The 13,946-nt window shown below is 36.5% G+C and overlaps 1 protein-coding gene across 1 annotated transcript in view; it reads left to right on the top strand.

The window, feature by feature from the left end:
* LOC105533285 (UDP-glucuronosyltransferase 2B9-like) overlaps positions 1 to 13,946 on the top strand; it is a 46,847-nt gene that overhangs the window by 27,677 nt on the left and 5,224 nt on the right. The window contains 3 exon segments of the mRNA XM_011971680.1: positions 10,746 to 10,793; positions 10,796 to 10,842; positions 10,845 to 10,966. Coding sequence (XP_011827070.1) covers positions 10,746 to 10,793; positions 10,796 to 10,842; positions 10,845 to 10,966 — 217 coding nt within the window.

Genomic DNA, 13,946 nt, shown 5'->3' with positions numbered 1-13,946 from the left:
CCCAGCTTTGTTCTCTGCCTTTTCAAGGCTTTAAGCCTACCACACTGGGGCGATCAAGGTGTGGCAACTGCAGCAGAGTGCTACTGAGTGCAGGAGTGTCTGCCTCTTTCTGAGTGTTCACCACAGTGGCAGAAGCAAAGCAGTTGGAAGGGAAGTGGAAGGCCCCTGCTGCAGACTGTGTTATGTCACACTGGAGGTGGTGTTTGTTTAGAGTGGGGTGATTGCCAGCACAAGTCTGTGTGCCTTCTCTTTGCCCTGCAAGCAGAAGTGATCACTCAAGGTATGGGAGGCTCCCCTGTCCTCTGTGCAACATCAGCAAAAAGGTGGGCACTGGCCGGACAGGGATTTCTGGTTCTGTGCTCATCAAGACTCCGTCTGCAATGCTGCAAAGACTGTCAGGGTGATTTGAGTGAAGTGGTGGAGGGGGGGGCATGGAGGGATGCACTGTACTCCTGTGTGCTGCTGGGTCAGGTACAGCAAATCCCACCCATGCAGACATGCACTCAGCAAAGTGGTGTGAGGAGTTTCTGTAGGCTCAGTGGAAGCTGCAGTATGGGAGGGAACATGCAGACTGGTGCACAGTTGTAGGGGCTGCCTCAGTGGAACTCTCTATCAGTCAGGCCTGTTCCTCTGTTGCAGAAACTATGGTGTGGGACCCCAGGACACCCAAGACTGCCCTGTACGTAGGCAAGACAAGACTGGGACTCCAGGAGAGAGTGGAAGATCAAGGAGTGCTCAAATCAGACCAGCCTCATCTGATGTGCAGGATCACCATGCAGGGATCGGATCTGACTCTTACCCAATGGCTAGGGTCTCTTATTCATGAAAGTTGAACTTAGAGAGATGGCCACACTTTGCTACAGATTCTCCTGCAGCCACCCCTCTGGGCTCCACATCAGTTGGTTTGCTGCTTTTCTACTTTGTTTGCTATGTCTTCATCTCAGAGAGACACAAGTCAGCAGTGGCTCAGTGTGTTTGCTCTTTTGTTGGTCCAAAGGAGGCAAGGAAACTTCCATTTCAGAGGCAGTGGTCGAGAGGCTTTCTGTTGCCCCAGGGGCTCTCTCCAAGGAGTTTCAAGTTGCTACTAGCTAGATATATTGGGCAGGTGTTGGCTAGAGACCCAGTCCGGGAAGATCTGCCTGATGAGGACATACAAGAGCAGGCAACCACATTACACTCTGGTCATTTTTCTGTAGGGCTGCTGTGGTATGCTAGGGGCCCACTCCAGTCACTAGTCACTTCAGATTTTCTAGTACCTGGAGGTATCACCAGTGAAGGCTGAGAAACAGGAAAGATGGAAGCCTGCCCTGTTCTCTGGTAGCTCCATCTCAGAGAGATCTGGCACAAAACAACCTCTAAGCGGTGGCTGGAGACCCCTGTTGGGAGATCAGATTCCTAGTCAGAAGGAATGGTATCAGGGACTTGCTTATTTAGTGTAGCCACATTATCATAAAGCAGCTGTGTTGTCCTGGGGTATACTTTAGCCCCTGTTGCCTTGGACACTCCAAAGCTAGAAGGCTGGAATGGCTAAGTTGCCCAAACAGCAAAGATGTCAGCCTGCCCTGTCCCCTGGGGTCTCTTTACCAGGGATGCCTGGAAACTCTGTCAGCTGGTGAATGCCAGTGGTGGTAGCCAAATATCCCTGTTGGGAGACTCCACCCAGTAATGAGGACAAGGGTCAGGAACTCAATTAAGAAAGCAATCTGGCCCCATTTTTATGTGCTTGCTGTGTTCTTCTGGTGTATCATTTTCATCCCAGTCAACTTGGGCTCTTCCAAGCTTACGGACTGGAATTGATGAGTCACTCAAACAGCAAAGATGCCGGCCCATACCTCTTTCTGGGAGCTCTGCCACAGGGAGTTTTCAAATCTCTGTAGACCCAAGAACACTGATGGGATTGGCTGGAGTCCTCTGTTGGGAAGTCCCACCCAATGAAGAGGAACAAAATCTGGTAGCTGCTAAAAGAAGCACTGTGGCAATGTTTTTGTAGAGCAGACGTGCAGCAACTGGTGGATTCCTTCCACCACCAGTATATTTGAACTCTCCAAAGCTTGAAGGGCAGAACAGCTAAGTTACCCAAACAGCAAAAATGGCAGCCCGCTCTGCACATCACACCTCAGCTGAAGGTCCTGTATATAAATTATATGTAAACAAAGTATATTAAAAAAATTGGAACCACGTTTTGTTATTTTATCTTTAGTTTTGTGTCAAACAAAGTGAAGAAACATGAACCTCTCATGGTTATGTTTCTGGAAACTCTTCTAAAATAAATTACATAAGACAAGTGATGTGTCCATACAAGAACATTGATATTTGCTCAACGATAGCACTTATAAAAGGGACATTAAAACACTTGGGTAAACAGGTCATCTACCTTCATTTATCTTCTTGCCACATACATGCTCAGACTGTTAATCTAATGATAATATATTAACTTTGAAGTGTAAAAGTTACATTTGAGCTTCGTGATTGATTTATCCATGGATATAACCATAAGAAATGACAGAAAGAAACAGCAAATGGGAAAAAGTGATTTATCCATGGATATAACCATAAGAAACAACAGAAAGAAACAGCAAATGGGAAAAAGCATTGCATTGCACCAGGACGTGTATGAAGTAGATTTCAGTGTTTTTGGTGATACAGCTGACCTGTTACATTAGTTTTGGGAGTTATGGAAAGGTACTGGTGTGGCCCACAGATTTCAGTCATTGGATGAATATAGAGAGAATCCTGGATGAGCTTGTCCAGAGGGGTCATGAGGTGACTGTATTGGCATCTTCAGCTTCCATTTTTTTATCCCAACAGCCCATCTACTCTTAAACTTGAAGTTTATCCTGCATCTTTAACTAAAACTGACTTTGAGGATACCATCATGGTCAGACCTTCCAAAAGACACATTTTGGTCATATTTTTCACAAGTACAAGAAATCATCTGTACATTTAATGACACAATTAGAAAGCTCTGTAAGGATGGAGCTTCAAATAAGAGATTTATGAAGAATCTACAGGAGTCAAAATTTGATGTTATTCCTGCAGATGCGATTGTTCCCTGTGGGGAGCTGCTGGCTGAGCTATTTGACATACCCTTTGTGTACAGTCTCCCCTTCTCTGCTGGCTACACACTTGAAAAGCATAGTGGAGGATTTCTATTTCCACTTTCCTACATACCTGTAGTTATGTCAGAATTAAGTGACCAAATGACTTTCATGGAGAGGATAAAAAAATATGATCTATGTGGTTTATTTCCCATATTGGTTCCAAATATTTAATATGAAGAAGTGGGATCAGTTTTCCAGTGAAGTTCTAGGTAAATAAATTTTTCAATTGGTAACATGGAGATTAACTTTCCTGTGTCTTTGAAGCTGAGCTTATATAAAGCAATAAAATCAGGGTACTTGGTGTTTTAAATTTTTTTTTGTTTTGTTTGTTTGCTTTTGGTGGAGTCTGTCTCTGTCTTCTGGGCTGGAGTGCAGTGATCCAATCTCAGCTCACTGCTAGGATTACAGGAATATGTCAGCACATTTTCTTAATTTTTTGTATTTTTAGTAGGTAGGAGGTTTCACCATGTTGGGCAGGCTGGTCTGAAACTCCTGACTTCAGTGATATGCCTGCCTCGGCCTTCCAAAGTGCTGGGATTACAGGCATGAGCCACCGCACGGGGCTGGTAGTGGAGTTTTTGTAAGTGAATTTATGAAATGAAAACACAAGATGATCTATCAATTGTACAGATATTATAGCAAAGTTTTAATTATAAGGTCAGTTAAATCCTTGTGGCCATTGCTCACACAGAACATTCTAGGAAGTCATAAACCTGTAAGTTAGTGCACCTAATATTTCTTTAAAGAATCACACATCTGTTTTACTATTAATTTTTTTCATTTTAGAAAAAGTTGCACCCATCCACAAACATCTTACTCAATGCATACATGTAGATTGAGTAGTTACTCAATTTTTTACAACAACTATCTATGCAACATTGCAGAAATTATTTTTCCTTATATACCTCAGTTTTCTTATTCTGGATTTAAAATATGTCCCTATGTCACCAGAAGGTTTCCTTCACAGTTGAGAGAAATAATGCTTCTATCTCAAATGCCAAAACCACTAAGCATAATTTGTGGTTTCTAATGTCTCTACATTCCTTCACTAAAAGATTGGAAATTATTTATTTTAAGATCAATCATCTTGTTGAAGTCTGAACATTGTTATATCTATATGGTTTTTTTTTTTTTGAAACTATGTGTATTATAAAATATGAGCCATATTAAGATTGGGTACAAATCTCTATTTGAATAATTTCTCAAAATTTTCTATCTGTAATTTGCAAATATATTTACTTAAAAGCTAATATGATTAATACCCTGGCATGAATCAAAAGCAGTAGTGAGTACAAGGATTTCAGCCACACTCTCAAAATACCCAAAGTTCACTTGAATGACCAAAAATAAAAGGATTAGCTTAATGAATTGTGGAAATGAGACTATTTCATGGAAAATTGTTTTTATGGGTACAGCAGAATTAGTTGATCGTGGAGCTCGAAGGGTTGTTTAAATGTTTACATGCTACTATTGAAGTTTTAAAGGGTAAAGAAATGGATGTTTACTTCTCTCTAGAATATTTTAGTAATTGGTTACGATTGTGAGTATTCTGATGTAACATTGGCTACGGTGTACTTGACCCTCAAAATTCTATTATCACTTTGCTTTTCTTATAAATACACACTGGCAAAATATATACTACATAAAAATTAAATTATGCTTATAATATTTGACTATATGTTTATGTATTTCAAAGTACAGACACTTTGCCTACATTTTTGCCTACATTATTCTAATCCCTTTCTGAAAATTATCTAATGTAATTATCTTGTGTCATCCATCTTTCCTTTCCTTGTTCTTCTCAGGAATACCCACTACCTTATCTGAGACAACGGGGAAAGTTGACATATGACTTACTCAAAACTCCTGGGCTTTTCAATTTCCTCATGCAGTCTTACCAAATGTTGATTTTGTTGGAGGACTGCACTGCAAACCTGCCAAATCCTTACCTACGGTAAAGATAATTTCGTTGGTTTTGTATTGTTGGCTTTGAAATTTTAGTAGGAATAATTCTACAGTGTTCATGCAGAGTGTTTGAGTTACACAGAAAGAAAGATGGGCAGTGGGCAGGGTAAAGCAGATACCAATTAGGAACTTGTGTACATGTTAACTTGCTGATACCATCACAAGTACGTGAGTTTCATCATTATTATAGATAGAGAGGGATACTAAGAAGACTTTGAAAATAGGATTGGTTAAATTTAAGCCTTGATTATGCAACACATAAGAAGGTATTGATCATTCATTAAAAGAATGTTTATAAAAGTTTAACACAAACCACAGGCAAGAGGAAAAACGTAAACACAGTTTCTGTCCCCACACACATTACATTCTGTTTCAAAAGACAGAATATGTGCAAGTAATAAAAATTGTGCAAAAGCTTTTATCTCAAGGAAAAATCCAGTGCCAAGATAGCATCAGTGGAGATAATGGAAAGTGTCCTGGACTCACTGATAATGAAGCTGAGAGTTGAACAATGTGCAGAAATTGGTGAAATAATGAGAGGTGAGGAAAACACAAAAAAGAAAAGAAGGTAAAGTATTGAGGAAAGTTCTCAAGACTCTAAGTTGAGTTTGCAGGGAAAGGCTGAGTGAGAATCAGATGATGCTGAGAGGCAAATTAGAGCCGGATACTTATTAGGAGTTAATTTATTTATTAAGCACATTTGAGAACTACTAAAAAGAGTTAGGAAATGAAGATATATGATAAGGTAATTAAAACAAAAGAAACAAAGAAAGAAAGAGCAGACTATTTGGGAAATTTTGCATGGAATCTGGTAGCAGATGATGGAAAACTGAACTACAATGTTGATAGAAATAATCATGCCTACATTTACAGTAATACTACCCACTTCATATTGTGTCTTGTGGAAAAAATGTTAATACAGAAAAAACACTTAAAATGTCTCTGTTATATATTCAGTGATAGAGAAATATTAATTTTGCAATTATGATTATTTTGTTATGATTACTAACACTACTAATTACCTAACATGTGCAAGTCACTTGAGATATCATTCTTCATTTAACAAAACCAGATTGTTCAGCACATCAAGATTACATTCTCTTGAAGAGTCGTGGATGACAGATATATTGTGGACTTGAATAAAAATAGACATACTAGTTTTGCCAGTAAGATGGGAAAGCTGCACATGTGCCCTAGAATTTAAACTATAATAATAATAATAAATGAAAGGAATTCTGAAATTCTACTGTAAGTGATGCAGATCTTAAGTATTCTAACTTAAAAGAATAACTCAATGATAGAAATGTGTACCCCTAATAATATTTGCAGCTAAATCCAGTGTTCACTTGATTTTATTCAAGAATGTAACTCATTCTTCGCTGAGATACCAGAGTTTTACATCTTAGATCAGAAACATGCCCTATTACAGAAGGTGTTTTCAGTCTTACGACGAGCAACTCAGTACAGCTTCCTGGTGGAACTTGTGTCTAGACGCCAAAGCTCCCTACAGAGAAGCATGGAGAAAATGAACGATCCACTTATTATAAATGCCAAATAGTTTCTATCACTTGTATCTGTATAGTAGTAAACTTAGTTTACAATAACGAAAGAATTCTACTTAGAAGATGATATTCTTTTCAAAGGAACACAAGACCCTCATACATTTTAAATTAATATCATACTTTTAAGACATATGTAGAAAGTAAGCATTCTTTAGTACATTAATAAGCAATCTCTTCAGATTTTTGTCTATATCAAACTAAGAATTTATTCCATGGTTAAAATACAATATCTATGTTGAATGCAAATTCTATGTGCTTTATAATTTTTGAAAGAGACTAAAGCTGAGGTAAGACTGATAAAAATTCTATGCCATCCTACTATAGTATTGAAAGATTTCCCTATTCACATTAAGGGAAAGTGATAGTGCCAATAGGAGGCAGAAGATAGTAGGAAGTGTAGAAGGACAAGAAAAAGGATGACCAGTAGTAAATAGTGATAATTACTAAGAGTAACTGTTGTTATTAAGTTGCAGAAAGATTTGAATGAAAATCAATGGTTGTAAAATTGATTCTCTAATTGTTCATTATGTAGAGCAATTGTTAACCAAAGTTGTTTCCTTTTCAATTAAATATTAGATTCTCAGAATATGTGTGTATATTTTAAGAAAAAAAGACACTTGGCAAAATGTTTCTAGTGATTTAAAAATGCAAATAACCATTGGTTTCACAATATAGTTTCACGTAATCATACTGAGAAAAAATAAGTCAAGATGTGTGTACTTAATATTTATGGAAAATATTCATAAAATTAACTTTGGAAGTAATCCAACATCTTAAATGAAGGAATGATTAAAAACTTATGCTATATGCAAATGTCTAACCTGCATCATGCAGTTTAAGCTTGCCACGTAATCCAGCCTCATATAGTTTCTGTACATTTTGGATTAGGCTTATCTGAGTGATGTTCAGGGTATGATTCAGAGAAAGAACGGCCCAGGCTGACAGACTTAGTCCAAGTTCCCACCTGCCAGGTAGATTTGGAGAAAGAGTAAAAGCAGCCTCCCTGCTGAACTGGGCCCAGCCAATGTCTGAAGCAGGAAGATTAAAGAGAAAGGATGGGGATAGATCCTGACCTGAAGGTGGATGCTGTGCTATATAAAGTATAGTCCCACAAGGAGTCAGCACTATCAGATTAACAACTCCTCCCAATGGAGGCAGCAGAAGGAATTATAGGAAGGAGTCAAAGAGAAGGAAGCCAGGTGGGGGAACAGGTTCAGATGTTCCCTCCATAGAACATAGTAGGAAACATTTTCTTCTGTATAGAATAAAATGGTGACATTCGTGTATTTGTCAATTACTTTTTAGTTCCTTATCTGATATAGTCTTCTTGTAATGACCTATACTAATGTGTTTTGCTGAAAACTCAGTTATTTTAATATTGATATAACAAGTAAAAGTTAAACACTGTAAATTATTGTTCAGTTTATGAGGATTGCTTGGGAGTTCCATAATTAGTAACTTAAACATAAAAATGTCTTGGCTATAGTAGAACATATTAATCACTGTAGTCAACACTTTGTAACACATTTTCTAAGTGTTAACAATCAGTTAATCAAATTCAGAAAAACACAATTTTGAATTTATTCAATAGCTCTATCTTTATTTATGATACCAAAAGGTTCCTCATTTCAATGCTGAAACAGCAACCAAAATTAGCAATACTGATAATACTCTGAATTTGTCTCAGAAATTGTCCCTTGAAATTTCTCCTCGAAGTAGTGCTTGATAATTTGTAATTTGAAAGAAGTTGTACATACTCCCTTTGTAGCATTAATTTATTCCTTACAATTAGCTTATTTTATCAGCTTGCTTTTTTGTCAATGAAAGGACACAAAACTCTAATATAATAATTTATAGACAATCAGAATTATATGAAATACTTCCTATGTCACTTAAAAAATGAATAAATTAATATTCAATGTGGAAGAAGGAAACTAGTATAAAATACATAAAACAAAATAAACATATAGGTCATTACTAAATTGTTACTGCTTATTCTCACTAGGATTATAATGAGTATTTAAATTTTTTGCGTGCATATAATTTTTTAGAATTTTTATGTGTTTAAAATTAAATTTATTTCATTTTTTAACTTTCATTTTGAGTTCAGGCCTACAGGAGCAGGTTTCTTACATAAATAAATCTGTGTCATGAGGGTTTGTTTTATAGATTGTTTAATCATCCAGACATTATGACCAGTACTCATTAGTTATTTTACCCGATCTTCTCTCTCCTCCTGCTCTCCACCCTCCAATATACCCCAGCGTATGTTGTTCCCTGCTATGTTTCCATGTGTTCTCATCTTTTAGCTTCCACTTAATAGTGAGAACATGTGATATTTGGATTTTTGTTTCTATGCTAGTTTACTAAGGATAACAGCCTCCAGCTCCATCTATGTATCTGTAAAATACAAAATCTTGTGGGTTTTTTTTTTTATTTATTTTTTATGGCTACATAATATTCCATGGTGTATATGTATACCATTCCATTTCCTTTATTCAGTCAATCATTGATGGGCATTAAGATTGATTCCATATCTTTACTATTGTGAATACTATTGCTATTAATAAACATGTGTATGTGCCTTTATAAGAGAATCATTCTTCATCCTTTCCGTATATACCCAATGATGAGATTGGTGAGTTGAATTGTATTTTAGCCTCTAGGTTTTTGAGGAAGTGCTGCACTGTCTTCCACAATGGTTGAACCAACTTACACTCCTATTAACAGAGTATAAGCATTCCTTTTTCTACACAATCTCACTAGCATGTACTACCCTTTGAGTTTATAATAGCCATTATGACTGGTGCAAAATAGTATCTATTGTGATTTTGATTTGCATTTCTCCAATGAGCAGTGATGTTAAGCTTTCTTCATATGATGGTTGGCCGCACATGGGTCTTCTTTCGAAAAGCCTAACAATTTTCCAAATACTTGAACTTTTCATCTATAATCTCATTTTTTCCAAGCTATTATTTGGAAAATCCTGATTTCCTTACATACATAACTAATTATAGAAGTTAAGAAAATGAAGTGATGGCATTCTATTTACATCAGTCTTTGAGTAATTTTATTACCCAACATCCCTGATCTTATTCTTAATATCTTTAGTGTTCTAACATTCTATGACTTTGGAGTTCTACTCATGGAATAAGATATTTCTTTTCTGTAACAGGCTCTGTGGAGATTGGATGAGAATAGACCACATACCTTAGGACTCAGTACTCAGGTATACAAGTGGATACCCCAGATTGACCTTCTTGGCATCACTCTGGAGTACAAATACTGAATATATTAGTAATAGCCCATTAGAGCATTAATTATTAATCATGAAATAAGGTTGTTGAAAATGTATTATGGAAAAACATAAAAATAAAATGAAACTTCTTTATATTTATTTTCCATTCCTATGGGGAAAATAATAAGCTATAATTGTTGGCATTTTTTTATATACATTCACATTCTTTATTTTCAGAATCAGAGTACTTTTATTTCAGGTGTTATTACGTCTCACCGAATTGTTTGCAACTTCATAGACTGTCTCTTTGTCTCCTATTTCTATAACTTTACACCTGTTCTTTCTTTTTATGCAGAGTTATTTCAAACGTCACTAAAAATAACAGCTCTTCTGCTATCACCAGGGACTCTGCATTTTCTGTAGGATTAAATTCCTAATCTTAATCATAATGTGATGACACATTTCATGATGAAGTATGACCTGTCTTTCTGCAATCCTAGCACCACCACCACCCCACTGCCTGCTGCCTTGCACATCTCACATTTCACATTCTGTGACTGCACTTAATAGAAAACATTCTTACATGTTCATCCCTTTTCTGTGCTGCTTTTATTTTTTCTGCACATTTTATTTAGATTGCACTTTTTCTTTAGTCCAACTGTTAATCTTGTTTAATTTTTTTTCAGTCTGAAGTCACACACACCATATAGCTTTCACTTACATCTCCAGCAGAAGTAGGGGCTCCTTCCTCTGAAGTCTGAAACACAATTTTAATTTAATTCAATGTTTTAACTAGAAAACACTGTCACTTGAGCGTTTAGTTGTTCATTCCTCATTTTATTCCTAGGAATAATATTGCTAAAATTTATCCAGTCTTAGGTCATCCAAAAACCAGTGCTTTTTTTACTCATGATGGATCCAATGGCATCACGAGGTGATCTACCATGGGATCCCTATGGTGGGCATTGATTGTATGAGGAGGATCGACCTGATAACATTACACAAATGAAGGCCAGGGGAGCATCTATTAGATTGGGCTTCAACACAGTGTCAAGTACAGACTTGTTCAATGCACTGAAGACAGTAATTAATGACCCTTTGTGAGTGTAACAATATTTTTTTACTAGGTAGTATTTATAGACAGCTTATCTTCTCAATAGTAGATATGAGTTTCATCCTTTTTTTAAGAGACTAATTTTGAAAGAATTTACATAATGTAACCAATCTGAAATCATCTTATATTTTGGAGTGGTTATTTAAAAATCATGTTTTGAACTCCATACATGTAATGGGTATCCAATGGTGAAACAATGGTCTATACAAAAGTAATTTTAAAGTAATATAGCTAATACAAAAAAGACAGGTTCATTTTTTTGTTTTTGTTTTTTTTTAATAGACTTTATGTTCTAGGGTACATGTGCACAACCTGCAGGTTTGTTACATATGTGTATATGTGCCATGTTGGTGTGCTGCACCCATTAACTCATCATTTACATTAGGCATATCTCCTAATGCTATCCCTCCCCCTCCCCCCTGCCCCCTCCCACAATAGGCCCCTGTGTGTGATGTTCCCCTTCCTGTGTCCAAGTGATCTCATTGCTCAACTCCCACCTATGAGTGAGAACATGCGGTGTTTGCTTTCTGTTCTTGCCATAGTTTGCTGAGATGATGGTTTCCAGTTGCATCCATGTCCCTACAAAGGACATGCACTCATCCTTTTTTATGGCTGCATAGTACTCCATGGTGTATATGTGCCACATTTTCTTAATCCAGTCTGTCACTGATGGACATTTGGGTTGATTCCAAGTCTTTGTTATTGTGAATGGTGCTGCAATAAACATATGTGTGCATGTGTCTTTACAGCAGCATGATTTATAATCCTTTGGGTATATACCCAGAAATGGGATGGCTGGGCCAAATGGCATTTCTAGTTCTAGAATCTTGAGGAATCGCCACACTGTTTTCCACAATGGTTGAACTAGTTTACAGTCCCATCAATAGTGAAAAAATGTTCTTATTTCTCCACATCCTCTACAACACCTGATGTTTCCTGACATTTTAATGATTGCCATTCTAACTGGTGTGAGATGGCATTTCATTGTGGTTTTGATTTGCATTTCTCTGAGAATGAGTGATGATGAGCCTTTTTTCCTGGGTCTGTTGGCTATATGAATGTCTTCTTTTGAAATGTCCGTTCATACCCTTTGCCCACTTTTTGATGGGGTTTTTTTTTCTTGTACATTTGTTTGAGTTCTTTGTAGTTTCTGGATATTAACCCATTGTCAGATGAGTAGATTGCAAAAATTTTCTCCCATTCTGTAGGTTGCCTGTTCACTCTGATGGTATTTTCCTTTGCTGTGCAGAAGCTATTCAGTTTTATTAGATCCCATTTGTCAATTTTGGCTTTTGTTGCCATTGCTTTTGGTGTTTTAGACGTGAAGTCCTTGCCCATGTGTATGTCCCAAATGGTATTACCTAGGTTTTCCTCTAGGGTTTTTATGGTTTTAGGTCTAACATTTGAGTCTCTAATCCGTCTTGAATTAATTTTCATATAAGGAGTAAGGAAAGGATCCAGTTTCAGCTTTCTACTTATTGTTAGCCAATTTTCCCAGCATCATTTATTAAATAGGGAATCCTGTCCCATTAGTTGTTTTCGTCAGGTTCGTCAAAGATCAGATGGGTGTAGATATGGGATATTATTTCTGAGGACTCTGTTCTGTTCCATTGGTCTATATCTCTGTTTTGGTACCAGTACCATGTTATTTTGGTTACTGTAGCCTTGTAGTATAGTTTGAAGTCAGGTAGCGTGATGCCTCCAACTTTGTTCTTTTGGCTTAGGATTGTCTTGGCAATGTGGTGTCTTTTTTGGTTTCATATGAACTTTAAAGCAGCTTTTTCCAATTCTGTGAAGAAAGTCATTGGTAGCTTAATGGGGATGACATTGAATCTATAAATTACCTTGGTCACTGTGGTAATTTTCACAATATTGACTCTTCCTATCCATGAGCATGGTATGTTCTTCCATTTGTTTGTGTCTTCTTTTATTTCACTGAGCAGTGGTTTCTAGTTCTCCTTGAAGAGGTATATCCCTTGTAAGTTGGATTCCTAGCTATTTTATTCTCTTTGAAGCTATTGTGAAGAGGAGTTCATTCATGATTTGGCTCTCTGTTTGTCTGTTACTGGTGTATAAGAATGCTTGTGAGTTTTGCACATTGATTGTGTATCCTGAGACTTTGCTGAAGTTGCTTATCAGCTTAAGGAGATTTTTGGCTGAGATGATGGGGTTTTCTAAATATACAATCATGTCATCTGCAAACAGGGACAATTTAACTCCTTCTTTTCCTAAAAAGACAGTTTTTAAAAAAATCATATAATCAGTCCACAGTAGAAAGGAAGGATAAACTTAAAGAAATGTGATAAAATATTTTAATTAAATATCTAAAATCTCTAAAAGCATAACTACTTTCTTGATGAAAAATTTATTTTTATTGTTTCCATTATTGTAACAGGTTTAATAATTACATGTGATTTCCATGACTTAAAACCCACCTATTTAAGGTGTAAAATCCCAATATATTTAGAATGCTTATGAGTCATGTAGCGATCTGGAATCATACAATTTAGGGTGTTGTATAAGTGACTTCTTTCACTGAGCATAACTTTTTTTTTTTTTAATGGTTTTTAGATTCATTCACGTTGTAGTGTGTATTTTCTTCTTTTTTTTTTTTTTTGCAGCAGTATAATATTTTAGAGTATGGATATGCCATATTTTCTTTGTTCACTTATAATTTCATTGGCTTTTTGATTGTTTCCAATTGTGGCTACTAGGAACATTGCTACACATGTTTTTGGATAAACATGTTTTTCTTCGGGGTTGATACTATAAGTGGAATTGCTGGCTCATGTGGGAACTGTATGTTTATGAAGAACTGCTAAACTCTTTTCCAAAGTACTTGTTATATTTGTCATTGCCACCAACAAAGCAAGAGTCTTCCAATTCCTCCACACTGTGGCCAACATGTATTATTATCTTTTTGTTATAGCCTTCTTAGTGGGTGTGAAATGATCTCTTACGGTTTT

The sequence above is a fragment of the Mandrillus leucophaeus genome, unplaced genomic scaffold, assembly GCF_000951045.1.
Source record: "Mandrillus leucophaeus isolate KB7577 unplaced genomic scaffold, Mleu.le_1.0 Scaffold1238, whole genome shotgun sequence".
Lineage (NCBI taxonomy): Eukaryota > Metazoa > Chordata > Mammalia > Primates > Cercopithecidae > Mandrillus > Mandrillus leucophaeus.
The sequence above is the reverse complement of the archived record's forward strand: the minus strand, read 5'-3'. Positions and strand labels throughout refer to the sequence as shown.